This window comes from Molothrus aeneus, chromosome 2, assembly GCF_037042795.1.
Source record: "Molothrus aeneus isolate 106 chromosome 2, BPBGC_Maene_1.0, whole genome shotgun sequence".
In the NCBI taxonomy this organism is placed as follows: Eukaryota; Metazoa; Chordata; class Aves; order Passeriformes; family Icteridae; genus Molothrus; species Molothrus aeneus.
The window spans coordinates 4,776,518-4,796,748 of NC_089647.1; the positions used below are offsets into that span (position 1 = coordinate 4,776,518).

The following is a 20,231-nucleotide window of genomic DNA, read 5'->3' on the forward strand; positions in this document are numbered from 1 at the left end:
GCACAACATTCAGTCCTTTTACTGGGAGTAGGGCTGGGAAGGGGAGGAATGGTTGTCACTGATTGAGTGGCGTGAAGAGAAGAAACACAGGGAAACTGCATTTTAATCCTGTCTCTGACAATGACATTTGCACTAGGGCCACGTGGCCTAACTTTTCTAGGGCCATCAACACAGGGTCAGTTTGTGGGTGCCTAATTAGGTCAGCAGGGAATGGGAGGCCAAGCTCCTGTACAGGACCCCTCTCATTACTGCTGCAGATGTTCGCTTGCAGAGGACAAAAGGATGAAGATGATTTCAGGAGAGCAGAGGCAGGAGCCATTTTCCCCTTAGAGCTAATGCCTTGCAAGCTGCTTTCTCTTTGTAAACTGTCCTTCCAACCCTCTGTAGGGCACTGCTTGGACTCTGGCAGCAGTTTTTGCTGCAGTGTGTTTTACTTTCCCCATGGCATTTTGGGCAAAGTAACCTATTCCCTTGGTATTTCTGCCCAAGATCTTTTGGGGCTGGACCCTGTCCTCTACTTTACAGAAGTCAGTAGGTCGCTTTTTTTTGTTCAGCCTTTGCATTTCTGAAATGTGAGTGATGAAAGGCTTCTGACTAGAAAGGAATTGTGGAGCAGTAGCAGACCTAGAATCTCAGTGTGATGCCTCTTGTCTCGGGGAGGGTCATTTCTGCTGCTGCAAAGGAAGCTGCCATCAAGGAGAAAAGAGGGCAGCTATTTAGCCACATGCACTTCAGGATCAGAGTGGCTGTCTAAATTCAAACATTCTGCAGCAGAAATGACTCTCACCAATGTAGAGTCATCACTGACCCAGCTAAGTGTCTGATTTCAAAGCTCCACATTAAGTATTAGTTGTTAAATTAACTCACGACAGTGTGTTGATAAAACACATCTGAAAATACAAGATTAAGTAGCATAATTTAATTAAGCTTGTGGAACTACCCTATGCATTTCTGCTGCCCCAGTCAGTATATTAACCTTTCTGGAATTACAAAAAGTATTTTCTTTCAACAATCATACTTTTTTTTTGGTCACTGAAATCAAAACAGAGCTCTGGAATGGAGAAATTTCCTAATTTGAAATAGGAAATAAATCAATCACTGATCCAACGCAGGACGTATCCAATTCAAAAACCTTTGTCAGAAAATGATGAATGACACCCCAGTGCTTCCATTCTTTTTCTCCTGTGAAAAATGTCACTGCACATAGAGTGTGGTGTGGGTTGTGGGAACTCCAGGGATTTTTTAAGAGTCAGATCACAGCTCCCAGTCTTGTCTCTGCTAGCAGAGCACAAGTTCAGAATAAAAAACAGTGGATATGTTTGGTAGCCAAGTGGAATGGCTCTTAGGATCCCATGATCCTTACACAGAAGGATGCATCTAATAGATAATGCAGCCAAATCAGGTGTCTGGACTCAATCCCTCATTCAGGACTTGACAGGAAATAGTATATATGGCAAATAAAAACATTATCACAGAGCTTTAACCTTTCTGGCAAGACAACAGAGATTCTTAAGCTTTTTAAAAAATTTGTTGATATTTTTTGCAATAATGTGGACAAACCCTTAGTCTGGATCATGGATCTGTTGTTCAAGGTGCTTGAACTATGAAGCTAAGGAAGAGTTAGAGCCTGTACTCTGTTCTTTTAAGGTCCTCCACAATGCCAGAATATCTCCCAATGACAGGCTGTAGAAGAGAAAACATTGTGTGGCTTTTCCAAGCTACTTATTTGCTTGTTGGCCAGGCAGCAAGCTAAACAAAACAGGTAATGGTTGAGTTTATAATAAAAGCCTTTCTCAGAAGGAGAATAAAAAGCCTCTGTGTCCTCCACACAGCTGGTGTAGGTCTGATCTGAAGCTGTGTATCTTTGGGACTTCCACCTTTCTGTCAAGTCCATTATAAGAATGGGACCGGAAGTGCTGGGGGACAGAGACTGGAAGATTCTGTAATTCTGGCTTACATTTTGCCCTTGATAGATTCTGTGCTTATCAATGACCCCTGTGAGGGGATCTAGCGAGCTAACTCAGGCCTGAGGATACTTAGAAAATTTGTCTGGGGTTACATAAAAGCCATGTAGCAAAGCTCAGATTAAGCCTAGGAACTCTATTCTAAACTTAGGGATGAATGGAGAAAAAAAACTCCCAAAACATTTAGCTCTCTTATTTAGAAGAGTGTTGACAACATAAAAGTTAGGATTTATGCCCTGTTTTAAATGCAGTGGTTACCTAGAGGCTCTTGCATAGATCCTTTAAACTCTGCACACAGGGAATCTTTTGGGCCTAGATCTTTAACATGAAAAGGGTGTAAGGATGAGACATCATTTACTTCCTAAACATACTTGTCTGAAAAAAAAAATAGCAGTGCTGCCCTTTCTGGGGAGGGAGACAGCTTACAGTTTTGGCTGAGTTGGTTCCACCCACAGAAGAATAAAAATAGTGTCCAGTTAAATACAAATTAAACATTAGAAATTTATTAACTGTTCAAGAGAAGAAAATATGGGAAGAATGTTCCTTTCCCTTTGACTTCAGCAAGTGGTTCTGGACATGTGGTCAACACCTCTGCATCTTTATTTCTTTATAATTAAAATGAGCTTAAAATTATTCAGACCTTATTAAAGGATTATGGCAATTTAGAGATGAAGAGTGTGAGGAAGAAACAATAATATCTTTGGTTCCCAGCTGAAGGAATAATGAAGAGATTTAATAAGTTGAACATTTAGTATCATTATGAGAAGTATTTGATAAACAAACATAGAGACAAAACTGCTTCCTCTGTAGTGGAAAATACTTTTTGTGAGCTGTTCACAGTCATCTTTGCAGATTTAAATCCAAAATTAATTTCTAGATGCTTGCAGAATTAACCAAGAAATTCATTTGCCTTTTGATACACAGCTGCAGTAGCAAGCTTAGTATGAGGCTAGCATGAAGTCTGGCTAATTCTCCATCAGTTCCAGGAGCTATAGAGGTTGCCCAAATAGTATTTGGCACAGCCTTGGTGTGAGCAGTGGCTCTGGGAGACAGAGTCTGGGAGCTGCCTGTTCAAGTTCCCCAGAGGTTATGAGCAGGTCAGAGTGGTTTGCTGGCCTGTGTATAAATGAGGTGACAGCTTAGCTGAGCTCCTAGTCCACACGTTAGAAGAAAGAATAGAGAGAGGCCTCTCCTGGCACAGTACCAGACAGAAGTGGGGTACCAGCCACAATGGTGAGGTGGAGAACTGCTCTTGCTGCTCATGCAGTGCAGCCACAGCTGTCACTTCTGAGGCCAGTCAGTGCAGCCTCACTTGAGGAGACCTGCTGTGCTTCCACTTTGGGAGGCAGAGGCAGGATTCCTTGTGTTCTGCAAACCACTGTCTGCATTTCCAGCCGCTGTGCACTCACTCATTCACTCACAGGGATAATAAAGCACACACTGCTGTCAGCTGAGCTGTCTGAAGGCACGTTAAAAGAAGGACCCTGATAGACCTCCACTATATTTTTACATCCTGTACCATTCCCAAGTGCAGACACACAAGGTAATATCTCAAGATGTAATCACTTACCTTACACAGTCCAAACCCACAGTAAAGCACTTTGCTTCTGAAGGCATAGCCATTTCTGAAGCACAGCATGATTATTTCCTAGTGCACAGAGACACATGCACAGCAGTTTAGGGCAGGAGGTGCCTAAGAATACCTCTGCCAAGTCCTTGCTCAGCCCACACAGCACAGACTATGCGACGTACTACCGAACCCATATGGTAATAGCTCGATGTGTTGCGGTGCTGAGGGATAAAACAGAAGGAACAGGTTGGCTCAGAACCACTGTCCAAGTGTTTAAATTGTTCCCCAGCAGGAGCATTCATGCAACACTGCAGTATTCCCACAAGGGAACATGTTATCCCCATGCAAGGCAGGCAGGTTCCATTTTGTAGTGCTCAGTGAATTGTCCTTATGATGGTTCTCTAATAAGGCTGGATTTGAGGGTTGTAGTCCTCTCTTGTACCTAGACCTGAATTTCTGTCAATCCTGAAATAGCTCCAGGCTGACACCTTTCTTAAATATCTGCTGTAAACCCCTTATTTTCTTCAAAGAAAGAGTGGAAAGGTGGAGTTCTCTGCTTGCTGATCACAGACCTGCCTTAAGGTAGTCAGGCTGTTTGTAGCTATTGTTAGTAGGTAAAGTGTGCATGGAGCTAACCTGCCAGAGTTAAATCTGCTTTGGCTCCAGGTGTGTAGGGCCTTCTTTTTTACACACAGGTACATGGACAAGTCAAAAAACTGTCCAGACTTCCAGAAGTCAAAGATTTAATGTATGTCTAAGATATAGATAAGATACCTTTTCTGTAAAGTAAAGCTTGTAAAAAATCCCAGAGCAGACAGTTTCACAGCTACCAGTGACCTGGCTGGCCTCATCCCTGGAGTCAGTATAAATCTCAAAGCAGTGTGGTGTGCTTTGTGGGACTTTGTGTTTCCTTCTATATTCCCTGGAGCTTCTGCCACATGCTCTTCAACCTGTGTGAGGAGAATTCATGGGGGTGGGAGGGTGGAGTGGTCTTGCACAGTGACAGCTCCCAAATGCTCAGCCACCTGCTTCTCCTGCAGACTCAGAGCTTAGAGGAAGCCTGATCTTCTGGGACTGCTTCTCCCATACCATGACAAATCCTTTCAGTAGTGCTGAGGAAGGAGAAATGAGTTCTGCTTTTCTCTCTGCCATCATCTGTGGGAGTTGGAAGTTGGAATCACTCTGTGGCAATGAGGGGTTGCTTTTGTTTTAGCTGGGAGAAGCAGACCAACTCCAGAGCGAGCCTGTCTCACAGGAGGGAGGGTGAGGTGCTGTGAGGATGTCCCACCATGCTCAGTGTCCATCACTGGATGCACTGGGTTGTACAAATTGGGCATTTCCAAACCGTTTTTGCTGTTCCTGCAAACTTTGAAAATGATGCAAGTTCTTACAACTTCACATCCCACACTGTAGACGAATTTCTTGAGAAGCAGCGACTGACTCAGTGTGTTTTGACGCAGCCTACCTGCCTGCAGACGTGAGCTCAGCTATAGAATTAGTAGTGTTGTGGGAAAGGCTCCTTGTTCTTACATGGGTTTTCCTCTAATGTTTTCCTTTTCTCTCCCTAGCAGTGCGCAAAGGGTACAGGATCCAGGCTGACAAGGACAGGGACTCCATGAAGGTGCTGTACTATGTGGAGAAAGAATTGGCTCAGTTTGACCCGGCTAGGAGGATGCGAGAACGATGTGAGAAACAAGCATGGTTTGATTTTTTTTTTTCCCACTGACCTAAGCAAGTTCACTTGGTTTGTCTCAGGGTCAGCTCCTAGGATATGATATCCAGGATAAGCTAATTGGGACAGATAAAGTCTAGGTCGTAGGGATCTACAGGTATGTTCTGATTTTAAAAGTCTGGTGCTTACCTAATCATTCTTACAGCAAAATGAAGGATACTGAAAAGCTCATGAAAATTGTCCACTCATATAACTAAACTTTGGGATCATCAGCATCTGAAAAGCCAAGTCCCTATTCATACCTTCTACAGCCTGTGGTGTGATAATAGCTGGGATATTGTTTTCACAATTTCTTAAGAATGTGGTGTCTGTAAATTCCCAGCATGGCAAAATAGGAGAGGAATGATTTTATTGAAAGTGTCTTTTGTGGGCTCAGTGACCAGAGTGTGGCTTGAAGGAAGCAGGAAGATTGTTTGGAGTGGCTGTTGCCCTGCAGAAGCAGCAGGGTGGTGAATAGGGACATGGTGCAAACTCAGAACTGAGCTTCTCACTGTCTTCCCATAGCCTCTTGAACACTTTATTTCCTTAAATAAAGGCTGAGGCTGCACTTAATGTGTGTCAGTATACAAACCCAAGGGAGGATCTTTCCACATTAGGAGGCAGAGGTGCAGAATGGAACAGGGTATGTGGGGAGGGCTTGCAGTGCTGCTCCTTGTCCTGTGGCTGCTGTGTGCAGAGGACAGTGGCAGGCTGGGGGCTCAGTTCCTGTGGGCAGCACACAGAGATAACCCATGTTAGGCACTGCTAGAGGCTCACTTAAAACAGACGTGTGGGATCCTGAAAATCATTGAAGGGCTTTAAGGAATGACACTACATCAAAGCTCTGTTCAGATTAGGCATAACGAACAAATTATATATACTTCTAAAACAGTCATTGCTGAGCACACTGTCTTCTCCACCCACAAGATTTACTATAAAAAGACCTCTGCAGATTGGTATGTCAGGCCTACAGATGTCAGTGTGCTTGATGGGGTAGAGACTGACAGTGATTCAGACAGACTTTTACTTTTTCCTTAATCTTCTTTTTTTGAGGGGGTTGCTTTTGTTTTAGCTGGGCAAGTCAGGCCAAATCCAGAGCCAGCCTGTCTCACACCAGGAAAAGGGGAGGGGGCACAACTTCTGTGCTGTAGTGGTGTCCCACCAAGCTCAGTGACCACCCTGCAAGGGCAGGGAGCTGACAGGTGGAAAGCTCTTCCCGAAGGCTGAAGTCAGTAATGTGGAACACAGGCATCTCCCGCTGCTTGTGATACCCTCAGAATCCCCGCCTGGCTGCCATCAGGCCATGCCCATCTCATTTCTTCCCTGCACCCCCCCCTGCAGATAACAACACCGTGTCTGAGCTGAGCTCCCTGCACGAGGAGGACCTGAACTTCCGCCAGCCCTACCGGCAGGCGCGGAGGAAGCCTCTGCCCCCCGCGGGGGACGCGGACGGCGACGCCGAGTACTGGGCGGGAATGGTGGGCAGCACCTCCCGCTCCCAGGCTGTGTCTGACTACAGGGACGAGCGGGACAGCTACTGGCACAGGTGAGGGACACCACTGCAGGGGGCAGCTCTGTCTGGCAAAGGGCTAAAGAAAGCAGAAGGGACAGATGGACTGGTAGCTCTCCCCTGTTTCCTGCTGCCTTTGCTCTGCTTAGCGGGAGAGAGGGGCTAGAGAGAAGTAGGAAATCTGGACGGGATATTAGATGAGGTCAGAAGGAAGCTGATTGTAACTCTAACATGTAACAAGAGCTGCAGTTGTGCTCTGGCAAGCAGATCTGTAAAAATCATATATTTCTGTTGATATTTAAGAGTCGTAATACTTTTTTCTTCCTGAAGTAGATATTTATTCTTATTTCTGCCCCTTCTGAGTATTGCAAAGCCACATCTGTTAAGGAGCAATGAACCTGCTGAAGCTTCCCTAGCTGGGTAAAGCTAGGTACAAGCTCCAGTCCTAGTGGTATGTCAAAGTGAGATAATAGGGAACCAAGCCACCCTTCCCATAGTGGGAAAGTGCAAATCTCTCTCTTGAGTTTTGTACCTGTGCTTTATTATATATGAGTCACAGCCTCGTGCTTTGGTGCAGCTAGACCGGTGCTCCAGGCCTGAAGGACTTGCACTCTGGTGCCTAAAGAGAGATAGCCCAACCTTTCCTCAAGCAGCCCAGTATTCCAAAAGCAATGGTAGGGATTTCCTTCCTTCAGTACTGGGCTATTGTACCAGCTCACTGTTTTTAAACCTGCTTCAAAATTGCCCTGCTGTGAGCTTCTGTGGCTGGGCTCTTGGGTTTTTCCAGCAGGATATACACCTACAAGCTCTAGGATGAAGGAGAAGCAGATCGAGCCCTGCATATTGGAGGACAGGGCAGGTGCACCCTGGGGATAACCTCAGGTAACATTAGACACGAAGAACCTGAGCTATCTGCACTAAGCTGCCTTTACACTCAGCAGAGAGAACCCAGGGTTTCAAGGATGCGATAGATTCTCTTCCTATGGAAGACGATGAAAACAGCTCAGATGATTCATGCCCCTAGGAGGGCGTGTTTCCCTCCATTGTCTGTGCAGGCAGCCGAGGGGATGAGTGCAGCTGGATCTAACTCTACTTCTCCTTCCTCTCCCAGCCAGCAGAGATCCAAGTCGGAGATGCTGTCCCGTAAGAGCTTCTCGGTGGGAGTGCCGGCCGTGTCCATGGACGAGCTGGCGGCCTTTGCCGAGTCCTACGGGCAGCAGCGGCCGCGGCGGGCAGACAGCCAGGAGCTGCGGCGCTTCGAGCGCTCCGAGTCGCACGGCGGGCGCGGCGGGGCCCTGCCCCGCCAGGACAGCTCCATGGAGGAATACTACAGCAAGCGCTGCAGGGCCAGCCGGGAGCCGCTGACGGACTCGGAGCGGGGCTGGTCCTACAGCCCGCCCCGCAGACGCGCCCACGAGGAGAAGCACCTTCCCAGGCTGGTGAGCCGCACGCCCGGAGGGAGCCAGAAATACGATCACTCCTACCTCAGCAGCGTCCTGGAGAGGAAATCCCGGAGCTACGACGAGAGCGGTGACCACTGTGCCACCCCCTCGAAGCTGAGCTCGCAGCCCAGCCAGAGGGGAGGCAGCACCTACTACGCCTGGTCACCACCCTCCACCTACAAAGCCGAGAAGTCGCAGCCGCCACCGCCGCAGTCGTCGTCCCCCGAGCAGGACGAGGAGGAGGAGGACAGCCTGCCTCCCTACAGCGAGAGGGAGCTGAGCCGAGGCCCTTCCTACAGGGCCAGGGAACAGGCCTACCTCAATGCCTCTGACAAGAAGAGGAAAAAGGACCCCAAGAAAACAGTGAGGCCATGTCTGGTGGTCCTGGTCCAAATAGGCTGAGCGGAGAGCCACCAGGCAGGGGTTACTAACCAGAGTTGGTGGGCAAGGGGGTTTTACAGGAGGGTGACGCCTGGAGTCTGAGTGTAACTGTGCTCACAGGGGTCTCAGGCTGAGGGAAGAGACGAGGATCTGACTCCATGTTTCAGAAGGCTTGATTTATTATTTTATGATATATATTACATTAAAAGTATACTAAAAGAATAGAAGAAAGGATTTCATCAGAAGGCTAGCTAAGAACAGAATAAGAAGGAATGATAACAAAGGCTCTGTCTCGGACTCTGTCCGAGCCAGCTGGGCTGTGACTGGCCATTAATTAGAAACAACCAACATGGGCCAATCACAGATCCAGCTGTTGCATTCCACAGCAGCAGATAATCAATGTTTACATTTTGTTCCTGAGGCCTCTCAGCTTCTCAGGAGGAAAAATCCTAAGGCAAGGATTTTTCATAAAAGATGTCTGCGACATCTGAGTATCACTCCCTGTGGGAAGGAGGGAAGGAAATGAGGGGATAAGAAGCCAGAAAGGGTAATAGCTCCTACACAGAAGTCCATGATGGAGGGGAAAGCCAGATGTGCCTGGAACTGGGGAGGTAAGGGATGTCTTTGGCATCTGTGGCCTGGTAATCCAAGGCGGAGGGAGTTTATCTAGAGTTCAGGAGGATTGTGGTAGGGAAGTTACCCAGGCCTTACAGAAATTACAGGGCTTTGCTTTGGCCTTGATCCTTGTTAAGGAAGGGTTGAAAGGCTCTTGTTCTTCTGGACTGGGACAGGGCTGGTAGCAGGGGATGATGTAAGGACATCTTTCTGAAAGGGGCGAGATCACAGACTCCTGTGGGTGCATGGGCCCATGGGGTCCCGTGGGGGCCATTCATGCCAAAGGCATTCCTCACACAGGATACCAGCAAGTGCAGAACATCCTGCCACAGCCCAAGCTGCTGAGGACTGATAAGTTCATGGTTGCTGGGGAAGGGGATCTTCCCCATCTAACCCAGCTGGGGAAATCTGCACCACGAGAGAGACCTTATCATTAGGGTAACTCGGCTGTGGGAGAGAGGACTGGATTGTGAGTGGGCAAAGCTGTTGCTGTTTAGTTGTGTCTCTGTCAAAGTTTTGTCTGTCCCTTTGTCTGTTCCAATGAGAGATTCCCTGTTGACATTTAATCTTCTCTCTTTCCTCTCAGAATGATTTCCCAACAAGGATGTCCCTTGTGGTTTGAAGTTGTTGTGGACTTGTCATGTTGATGGGCTGGATATCATGAGGTGACTGCAGTGGAGAAGATGCAGAGCAACAAGCAAGACATGCCTCTGTGAACCTTTGCAGCCATCAGCCGTGGACTGTTTCAACTTTTTGTTTCATCCAGGGGAGCTGAGGCTTTTCTAAGAGACAGACTCCCATGGACAGCACTCGCTCTCAGAGGCTCTGGGAGTCTGCCAGGAAAATGAGACTAGGGCTCTCTTTGGCACCCTGTTTTCCAGTGCCCTCCATTCTGCTCTGGATGGCAGCCACATCCCTACTGCCTCTGCAGCCCTCCCTGCAGCCCTGAACTACAAGTGAGGCTGCCTTTGTGCCTCTTGCCCTGTCCCACATGCAGAGAGAAGCCTGTGCACCTCTTGCTCTCTCTGTCTCCTCAGTTCTCTGTTTGGATCAAAATTGTCTTCATACTTAAAGCCTTTTCTGTATCACCCCTGTGCTGGGAGGAGGCCTTGTTCTTACAACTGCAGACTGCCTCCAGCTGATCAGGCCCTAAATCACGAAAGAAAATCCACATCCTTTCAGACACTGTAAGAAAATGACTGATGAGATGTTACCTTGATAAGGGCTGAATGGGGAAAGAGACAATTATGAGCTGGTTTGTTCAATATATTTAGTTCTGTTCGTTGTGTGATGAGAGTTGCAGGTGAGATTGATGTATTGTTCTGAAAGTGGGTCAAAGTAGCTTTTATTGTGATGAGAGCATGATTTGTTTCCCCCCTGCCCCCCAGCTGTGTTTTGTTTTCATGCTGTTGCATTTCCTTGCAGCTCAACTGTGAGCCTGTAGAGCTTCAAGCTGGAGTACCTGCTCCACTGTTTTAAAAGCAGTGCTCTGGCCTTCCTAGTGCTCTGCTTCCAGCACCACTAGACACTTCTGCCACTCTAGTGAGTGGCCTTTTCGTTCCAAGGAAGCAAAAAGGGCACAGTCTCAGTGAGAGGGCAGCTGCAGACCTTCATCCTGTGCCACTGGTATCACTCCTTTCTGGGAATAGTTTCCCAGAAGAAGCTACTACTGAAGAGAGCAGTAACAGCAGCAGGAAAAGAGTAAGCACTGTGGATGGCTACAAGCTGTGAAAGTCACCCTTTTCACTTAAAACCATTCCATTCACTTTGGTTGGGATGTGGTTTTAGTGGCTGTTGTCTCAGGAATAGCTTTATTTAGAAGTGAGTGCTTCACACCATTTGGAAGCCTGACATTCTGGTTTTCATAGGGTATTATGCAGTCATTTATTTAGCTGCTAAAATCACCATGTGAGGGAAGATGATGGGAACATTTCAAGGTCCAGTATCTTGATCCTTATAACACCTAGAAACAACATAGTGCCCTGTTGTGTTATGGACATTATCACCCTCTGAAATGACATCTTTGTTGTTCCTCTGGGAATTTGAGAAGCTGTCTGGCCTCAGATGCTCATACTGGCAGTACTGATTGGAACACAAGGTACATTAACTGCAGTTCTCCATAAAAATGATAGATTAATTTCTGTGTTACTCCTTTGCCAGATAGTTTACCCACCAGGAATGGTCAGGGGAGAGGAAGAATAATCTCCATAGATTTGATGACAGTTTTCATGTGAGAAGGTGAGTTGATGAAAGGATGATGTTCTTCCCCCACACTCCTCTAGTGATGGCTGTAGTTTTGGAAATCCCAGTCCTGGGTCTTCCTGGCCAGAGAGAGGTTAGCCAGCAGGAACATACAATTGTGGAACTGCAGAATTGTTTGTGCAGGAGGTAGCCTTTCAAGATCTCAAGGTTTAAAGTTTTGATCCTCTGCCATGGGAAGGGATGTCTTCCACGTATGAGGTTGCTCAAAGCCCTGTCCAACTGGACCTTCAACGCTTTCAGGGATGGGACATTCACAGCTTCTATGGGCAACCTGTTCCAGTGTCTCACCACCCTCAGAGTAATGAATTTCTGCCATGTATCCAATCTAAAATTACCCTTTTTTACTTGAAAAGCAATGCCCTGGTAAAAAGTCCATCTCCAGCTTTCTTGTAGGTCCCTTTAGGCACTGGAAGGCTCTATGGTCTCCTCAGAGCCTTCTCTTCTCCAGGTTTAACAGCCTCAACTCTCTCAGCCTGTCTTTATAGAAGGGGTATTCCAGCCCCTTTGACCATTTTTGTTTCCCTCCTCTGGACCTGCTCTAACAGGTCCATGTCTTTGTGTGGGTGGCCCCAGAGTTGAACACAGTACTCTTTGTGGGGTCTCAGGAGAATGGAGCAGAGGGAAATGCCACTCCTTGGCCTGCTGGTCACTCACCTGATGCAGCCCGGGATATGGCTGGCTTTCTGGGCTGTGAGAGCACGTGGCTGGCTCGTGTCCAATCTTCATCCAGCACCATAAAATCACAGATTTGTTGGATGGTTTGGAAGAGACCTTAAAGATCATCTAATTCCCCAAGTCCTTCTCAGGGCTCCCATTCCATTCTTCCCCAGTGTGCATCAATAGCAGGGGGTGCCCTGACTCAGGTGTAGCACCCCACACTTGGCTGTGTTGAACTTCATGAGGTTCTCGTGGGCCTGCTCCCCAGGCCTGTCCCAGGGTCACTCTGGATGGCATCCATCATCCAGCTTGGTGCTGAGAGGGCGCTCAGTCTGTGCCATTAATGAAGGTTGAACAGTGTCAGCCTCGGTGCAGGGCCCTGAGGGACGCCACTTGTTACTGATGTCCTTCTGGACACTGAGCCATTGACTGATCCTCTGGATGTGGCCATCCAGCCAATTCCTTGTCCATCAGGCAGTGCATCCATCAAACCCATCTCTCTCCAGTTTAGAAACTAAATGTTGTGTGGGACCGTGTCAAGGGCCAGAAGTCAAGGTGCATGGCATCAGATGGATTTTCCTTATCCATCAATGCAGTCATTCTGTCATAGAAGGTCTCCAAGTAAGCAGGTGTGATTTATCCTTGGTGAAGCCATACCAGCTGTCTTTAATAACTTCTCTCCCATCCATATGCCTTGAGATGGCTTCCAGGAGGATCTTTCAGGGCACAGAGGTGAGGCTGATTGGTCAAGTATTCCCAGGGCCCTATTCTTTTATCCCTTTAAAATGAGTCTGATGTTTCCCTTTTACCAGCACTGGGGATCTGACTGCCTGGATGTCCTGACTTTTCAAACAGGTAGAGCAACTTAGCAACTGCATTTACCATCTACCTGTATTATTCCTGGAGAGACTATCATTTTAAGTATTTTCATCTTTTTTTACCATTAATTGTGTGTTTTTAGGAAAATCACAGCACAGTTAGCAAGAGGTGGGCAGGTGCCTGCCATCTGAGTTCTCTCAGGCCTTGGGAAGCCTACAGAGCTACACTACATCCTGTTTTAAGTCAAACATTTCATTCCTGACTATGAGGGTTCTGGTAAGTTGATGTTTTGTTAGCCTGAAGACCTTGGCAACTCCTGTGCCATGAATTTCAAGGCAGCTTAGCCTGCTATCGTTTCCATCAGACCCAGGAAACAGTTGACACAGAAATTTGAAAATGCATCTGACTATCACAAAAAGGGGCCAAACCAGTGGTTTTACAGTCTCTGAATACCTCTGTATTTTAAATCATACTGAAAGCCTGAGCATTACAATCTCCTCATTTCAGTTGTGTTCTGTCCCTTATCTCAGTCACTGTAGTTTATTTGATCAAGCCCTCAGGAATGAGCTGTGTGTATTAAAAGTACAAGTCTTCATTTATTTGAGTCAGTTTTGTTTGTTCAGTGCTGGTACTTTAGGGCATCTGTACACTGTGTGTAAGAAGTTGCCATTTGTGTATCTAGCTTATAAATAAGTAGTTGCAAGCCAATTCTTTTAAGAAAACTGTTTTAATTGTACAAACAACTGTTTGTGAGAATTTGGTAATATCTCTTGAATCCAAGTACCTGGAAAAGTACTGAAGATTTTATGACTAGTGATTTTGTGAGTTTTACCAGATGATAAAAGTTTCAGCTGCAGAAAAAAAAAAGGAGGTCTTAATTTCCTGAAGTCAGATCTGAGCAGCAGCAACCCTGCTATTGGATTTCGTATCTCTCTGTACAAATCTACAGGAATTTTCAGTTACTGATCACATCTGTCCTCAGGCTACCTTTATTTTTCCCATTAGAAATGTGTCTGCAGCAGCAGCAGCAGCAAATGGACCAAATCAAGAAGTGAGGGGTGACTAGAGTATCTGCACAGCTACACAACCCTAATGACCTGTGACTCCTGCAGCAGGGGGCCAGAGACTGACAGACAGCTCATGTTTCAGGAGAGGAGTAATGGTTTGTGTCTGTGCCATCTTTCAGAACACCTGCAGAATGCTGGTGCTGGGAAATAATGAGCCTGGTTAATATGGGGTCTTAAATGATAAGTTTTCCAGTGATGAATTTTTATTGCTGGCATAAAATTAAAATCCTTTTCTTACTGGATACGGATGCCTGGGTCATGTCAAGGACATGGAGAGTTTTGTGGTCTTAAAATGAGAGCATCACAACAGTGATTTGCTAAGAAAACAGATAATGAGAGAATCCTGTAAAAATTTAAAAGAGCCCCTAAAGCAAAAGCAGGATCAAGCTTTAGCAGTAGATTTGGCTGTACTGTCAGAAAAAGTGATCTTGGCTACTGGAGGAAAAAAAAGGTTTTTATATAATGGAATGGGAAAATAAATATCAATGACAATGACTTTTCATCAATTCCATTATTCCTTCAAAGTATATTGTAAAAGTTCCAATGGGTGGCCTCAGTGTGAAGATCCTCAGAACACTCCCATTTCCACTGAAATGGACAATTAACAAAATTAGCACTCTCAATACTTTACATTTTTGAGAAACCCCCAACATTTATGAGCTGTAACAGGCAGCCAGAATTGCTCAGGTCTTTGTGCTGGCATATGGTACAGGGGACTGGAGCTGTGACATCCCCACCTTTGTTACTGGAGCTGGGTCAGGGGTGGCCATCAGCAGTGCACCCCAGAGCTGCATCTCTGACAGGTGAAGGACAGCTGCTGGGAGAGATCCCTGAGAAGGAGCAGTCACAAAATATTGCAGAAGTCAAACCTTGCCACAAACTGTTCCAGGTACATAAATGCAGCACAACCGTGTTTATCATGCCTGGGCTATTCTGAAAATAATGATGTGGAGATTGTTGAGAAACTGCATGGAGCTGTCTTTTTCTCCAGGTAGCTTTCACACAAGATGTGCATGAGGATCTGTTCTTGGTCACCAAGTTCAAGGTTTGGCACGTGGAAATAAAAGCTAAAGGGGCTTTAGCCCATTTTTTATTGGAGCAAAGTAGAATCCAGAGCAAAGATGCCTTGGCATCTACCAGGTGCAGATTTGCCCCTCTAATTGCAGAAACCCCTGTGGTGTACTATCTCCATGAGGCTTTGCTGGCTGTACGTGCTTTCTACGACAGCTGTGATGCTGAAACCACCCTCATGTCACCTGGGGCTCACAAAGTCCCTTTCTCATTTCCTGCAAGATCAGAGAAGGTATCTACTGCATAATGTGAAGGAACAGCTATTAGTTTGATGTGATCTCAGAAATGCCAGCTGGATTTACCAGCATTAGAAGCAGAAATCTAAAGAATAAAGTTAGCTAATACTAAAGGAAGGAACCTGCCGTGATTCCCATATGAATTCTCTTGTGGCCTTTGTAATTCTTTCTGACGTTCACCCCTTCCTGCACTGGGGCTTCACCAGGGGAGGCCATCACCTCCTCTCCCTTTTGCCTGTCATTTTTTGTCATGCTCGTCATGCCTCTCTGGCCCCTCTGCTTTCCTTTGGCTATTTGCAGTCAGCCTTCAGTGTGGTGCCTAGGGGTTCCAATGGAGATGTTTGGATGTAGAATGAGTGGCATTTTGTAAAAAGGCACTTTTACCCCCTATAAAAACAAAAATTACAGAATGCCCACAACAAAACCCCAAGCCCTCCAGATATTCTCTCAAGCCTAAGCAGTGGTGTTACTGGAAACATTTTAAAAATGAAAGCTGAACATAATTTCAAAACGGGTCAGTGTTGTTTCCATCCCCAGGGCAGCTGCAGTCAGAGGTGTGGAGTGCAAAGAGCAGGAGCAAATGCATTCAGGTTTCATTGTCCTTGGTGAGAGCAGCGGCAGAGAGGAGTAGCATTTAATGACTCAGAAAGCAAATGGAGTTCCAAGGTGCTGTTACTTGCAGGTGAGTTAGAAGTGTGAACTAGAAGTTGACAGGCTTGGCTTAAAAGCAAAATTCAGTCCAGGGAAACTTGAGCCCTGGCCCAGGGGTACAATTCTCTTGCTGTTTACAAATGGGCTGGGCTTTTTTCCTGCCTCTGTTGCTGCCTACCACAGCCATTTCCCAGCCATTACACAGTGAGTGAGTGGCTTTCTTTGCTGCTGTCATTTTACTTAGATTGTCCTCCCCTGTAATGAACTTTTTCAATATGAGGGGGAGAAGGACGTAACAATACTCCATAATGAAAATGTAACACTTTTATAGCTTTTTGGGAGACATCCACATCCCCAATTACCAAGCATTATACATTTGCCATGCTTACAGCATCGAAGTCATTGCCTTTGAGTTGTCACCATGGAGAATAAAAGCAGGGAAAGCTCCCACCAATCTGCCTTTTTATTATCCTGCAGGCAAATAATTTGCCCCATTTTTGCTAAGATATGAGCAGTTTACATGAGTAGTTTTCAACCCATTTTTTTGATTACTGGGCAATAAACCAAATATTTTCCAGTGGAGCAGCAGACCCTCTATAAATCTCATACCATTCACAGGATAACATACAAAAACCATTCTGCCCAGTATTTTTATATAAAAAATCCATGAAGGTACCCTATGGAGTCACACTCCTTCAGAGAAAGGATAAACTCTCCCCTGCTCTTGCACATGTAAAACTTTTTTTTTATTCAGAAAACTTTCATCTTTTTAGTACAGACATATTCTTTTCTTGTGGTCTCTTTGTCCTTAGTCTGCAGTACTCTGGACTGATTATTTTTGTGTCACAAACAATCACCTTAATTCAGATCCTGTCTCAGTGTTGTAAATAATGGATTAAGGCTCACATCGTTTGTAGGTGTAACCTAAACAGCATTTACATGTTTAGATCGTGTCTGATAGGTGTTATCAGCAGTCAGGTGCAGGAGAAGCAGCTCTCAGCTCTGCCCTGTATTTCCCTGTGCAAGGCAGAGCATCCCTTGGCTCTGACAATTGTCACGCATCCTCTGTTTTACCACCTCTGAAAGTGCTCAGTTTTTCTTTGGGCTTCTTTATCACTCCTCTCTCCATCCCTCAATGCTCTCTCTCTGCAGAAGTCTCCAAGCCAACATGGAGCAGGAAAGGTGTCCATCCATACCTTAAAAGACTAATGAGGGTGAGGGAGACCTGACAAGAGAAACACTGAGAGGTCACCCAGCTCAGAGCTCTGCAGGACGTCACTTCTGGGTGGGAAAGTGTCTGTGCCAGCCAAGGAGAGGTGCCCTGCAGCTCCCACTGCAATTCCTGGTTACAACTTGCACTGTGAGCACCTGGCTGTAGGTACAGGTTCGTGATTCAGGGGCATTTCTGAATGAATTAGAGAAAGGAGTCTGAAAAAATTGCCTCAAATGGCACAGGACCACTTATTACAGCATGTGTAGTGTTTTCATTTAGTCCTTGCTGTGTGACAGAAATCCTTTCTGCTTACATGTCATGTTGGTTTCCATCAGCCTCTCCAGAGCAGGCGGGAGTGATTTTCCTGTCCCAGTTATCAGATCTTCTCTTGGAGCAACAAATCACTCAGTGCACTTGTCTCTGAATAGGTACTCCAGGGTAGTGAGAGACAGAGCTCCAACTGGTTGCATTTTACAGTCAAGAGCCTGCTAAATCATTAATTAATTTACTCTCTGAAAGTTCTCTGCTTCCTGGCAAAACCAGAATGTGTGTTTCTACAGGCCTCAGGTCTGTAGAATTACAAGTATTGGCAAGGAGTTTTAGCATCCAGGAGGGTGGAGATCAGCTAAAGCAGCAGGACAGAAAAGCTAAAAGCTTTACCTTGTGTGAAGTGTGTAAGATGTGTAAAGTGTGTAAAAAGTGTAAAGATACAGTGCCCACTGCTGTGTCCTTCTTAAAGACCAGGCTGTCTATTAGTCTTTACTAAATTTATGTGCAGTGACAGAAAAGACACTCATGGTCCTTGCAAATGGACCCCTACAGGAGGATGTAGGGGGAAATATGGGTTAAGCAAGTCAGCCAAGTGAGAATGCCCAGAGGCCTCTGGCCCCTGGGACTGTGTCCTGTTGGGAAGGACATAGCCATAGCCCAGCAGGATTTACTGCTGCTGGCTCTGGGCTGCCCTCAGGGAACAGCCCTGCTGCTGACAGCATCCCTCACAAGGGGCTTGCAACCCCTCTCTCATCTTCACATCACTGATTCTGCAAGGAGGGTCAGGTCACTAAAATGAAGGCTATCTTAGCTATGTAAACTCCTCCTGGATTTCTCTTTCTCTTTTCGTTAACTTGGCCACAATTACTGAGTGCATATAGAAAGGGTGTGTGGACCTGGTACCTGGAATGCTTTTCTTTATAACTTGGAGTCCCAGCTTCTTGAGCTGAGCTTTCAGCACAGTCAAGTGCTCAGGATTTCTGAGAGAGTAAACCTGGTCAAATTGGTAAAACCACAGTGCACACAACACCCCAGTGCAGCCAATTTACAGAGACAGCAATGTGCAACCAACTGATGCAACTTGGAACTGCATCTTTGTGGAGCTGAGCTGCCAAGGCTTGGAGAGCACTTGGTCCCATGCACTGAAAGGCCTTCACCCCATGGGCAGAGTGGCAGAACTTGTGTGGGTAGCAGCCTCTGAGCCTAAGGTATGTTTTAATTAGTACTGGGGGAGGAAAATGATGAAATGTGTTTGGTTTTTTTTTATTTTTCTCTTTTTTTTCCCTTTTTTTTCCTCTTCAAATAGAAATACATATTTATCTATATAAAATTTTTTGTCTTCGCTCCTCAGAAGAGAGATCTGAGGCTGCCTTCTGTTCAGGCCAGTAATGTGCCTGAGTGAAAAATATCTCTCCCCAGTTTCAGTAAAATGCAACCCAGGCTGGTTCTTGTGAATAGCTGTAAAAGGAAAGCTGCTGTAGCAGAGCTCTGTAATCAAGAGGTCTCCATGGACAGACTGTCATCCTGATGAGAGACACTTCTTAATTAAGAGAAGATGCTGCATTGTAGATGAAACATTCCTGTGTCCCAACTTCCCTCATCATATCAATGAGCCTGGAGTTACAGAGCTCCCAACAACAAGGGGCTTTAGAGGATTTTGAGAGTTATAAGTCTAAAAGTTCAACACTCGAGCATGTGCAGCATGTAGAGAACAAATTTCAAAATGTTTTTGAAGAGCAGAAGCCTAGTTTCAAAGATCTTTGAAAGGCAGAGTGTGGATAGCATCCCAAGTATTGCTGGGAGCATCTGAGATCCACACACTTCTGTGAAAAGCTCAACCTCACTTGCAAGAAAATCAATTAAAAAGCTGCCCTTCCAGCTAAGCTTAACTGATTTAATGTTTGAGCATCTCAATTACACTTGATTTCATGATTAATCTCATTCAGATTAATGGGAAAACAAAAAAAGTCATGGTCAAAATACAGGATAAACTGTTTAGGGGAGTGAGGGAGAACACTGGTGTTTGTGAAGCAGCCAGTAGGGAGAGTCTGGAAAAGGAAAACAGCTGCCTGCAGATGAGCACTAAATTCAAGCAAAGGGAAGGGTAACACGCTGGTGTGCTTCAGCACATCAAGTGGCAACACAAAGGGGCTGCATGAGCATTGATCATCTCACTCAGCTGATCAGGACTCTTATGTCGTTTCACCCTGTGTAATGCAGCCCCAGGGAGTGAACCTGGGTGCTGTCCCTGCCCATCTGCTCTGCATGAGGTACTAGTGTACTATATTCTCTATATATAGTATATTCTGGAGTAAAATTGTTTGCCACAGCCCACATGCAGCCACTCTCACTGCCAGATGAACAAGGCTGCCCATGGGGGCACAAGGTGCACCAAAACCAACATGTTGTCCAGGTCACAATTAGTTAGGTGGCAACCTGGCATTTTTAGAACAGTGACAGCCATCTCTCTGAGAAGTCATGCAGTCAGGCAAGTCCTCACTGCAGTTTTGTTTGCCATCTCTAGAAAGAGGCTGATCCCAAAATGGCCTGCTGCCGATTCTTCCTGTGCCTCAGTGAATGACTAAGAGAGAATATGAAAAGTGTGGCACAGAAAATGTCCTCAGATGTTCATAGTTCTCCCACTCTGCCTGGCTCCCAGCTAAGGGAACCTGAATTAACCATGCAATAAATCTGACTTGGATGCTGTGGGGTCGTTTGAAAAACAAACAGAAACTGTATTAGAGCAGAAGAGTTCACTGGGTTAATACTGCTTGGCTTCTGTGCCCCTGGCA

The 20,231-nt window shown here is 46.0% G+C and overlaps 1 protein-coding gene across 5 annotated transcripts in view; it reads left to right on the plus strand.

Annotated features, from left to right (window-relative positions):
• Positions 1-14,493, plus strand: part of ILDR2 (immunoglobulin like domain containing receptor 2) — a 40,561-nt gene extending 26,068 nt beyond the window's left edge. For 2 of the 5 annotated variants that reach the window (XM_066571899.1, XM_066571902.1), the window contains 4 exons: positions 5,103-5,219; positions 6,587-6,791; positions 7,867-8,560; positions 9,780-14,493. In XM_066571899.1, coding sequence (XP_066427996.1) covers positions 5,103-5,219; positions 6,587-6,791; positions 7,867-8,560; positions 9,780-9,815 — 1,052 coding nt within the window. In that variant the 3' untranslated portion in view covers positions 9,816-14,493. Of the gene's footprint in view, positions 1-5,102; positions 5,220-6,586; positions 6,792-7,866; positions 8,600-9,779 lie in introns of those variants that run through there. The other 3 variants (XM_066571901.1, XM_066571903.1, XM_066571898.1) reach the window with 2 other exon arrangements.
• Positions 14,494-20,231: the final 5,738 nt, after the last annotated feature.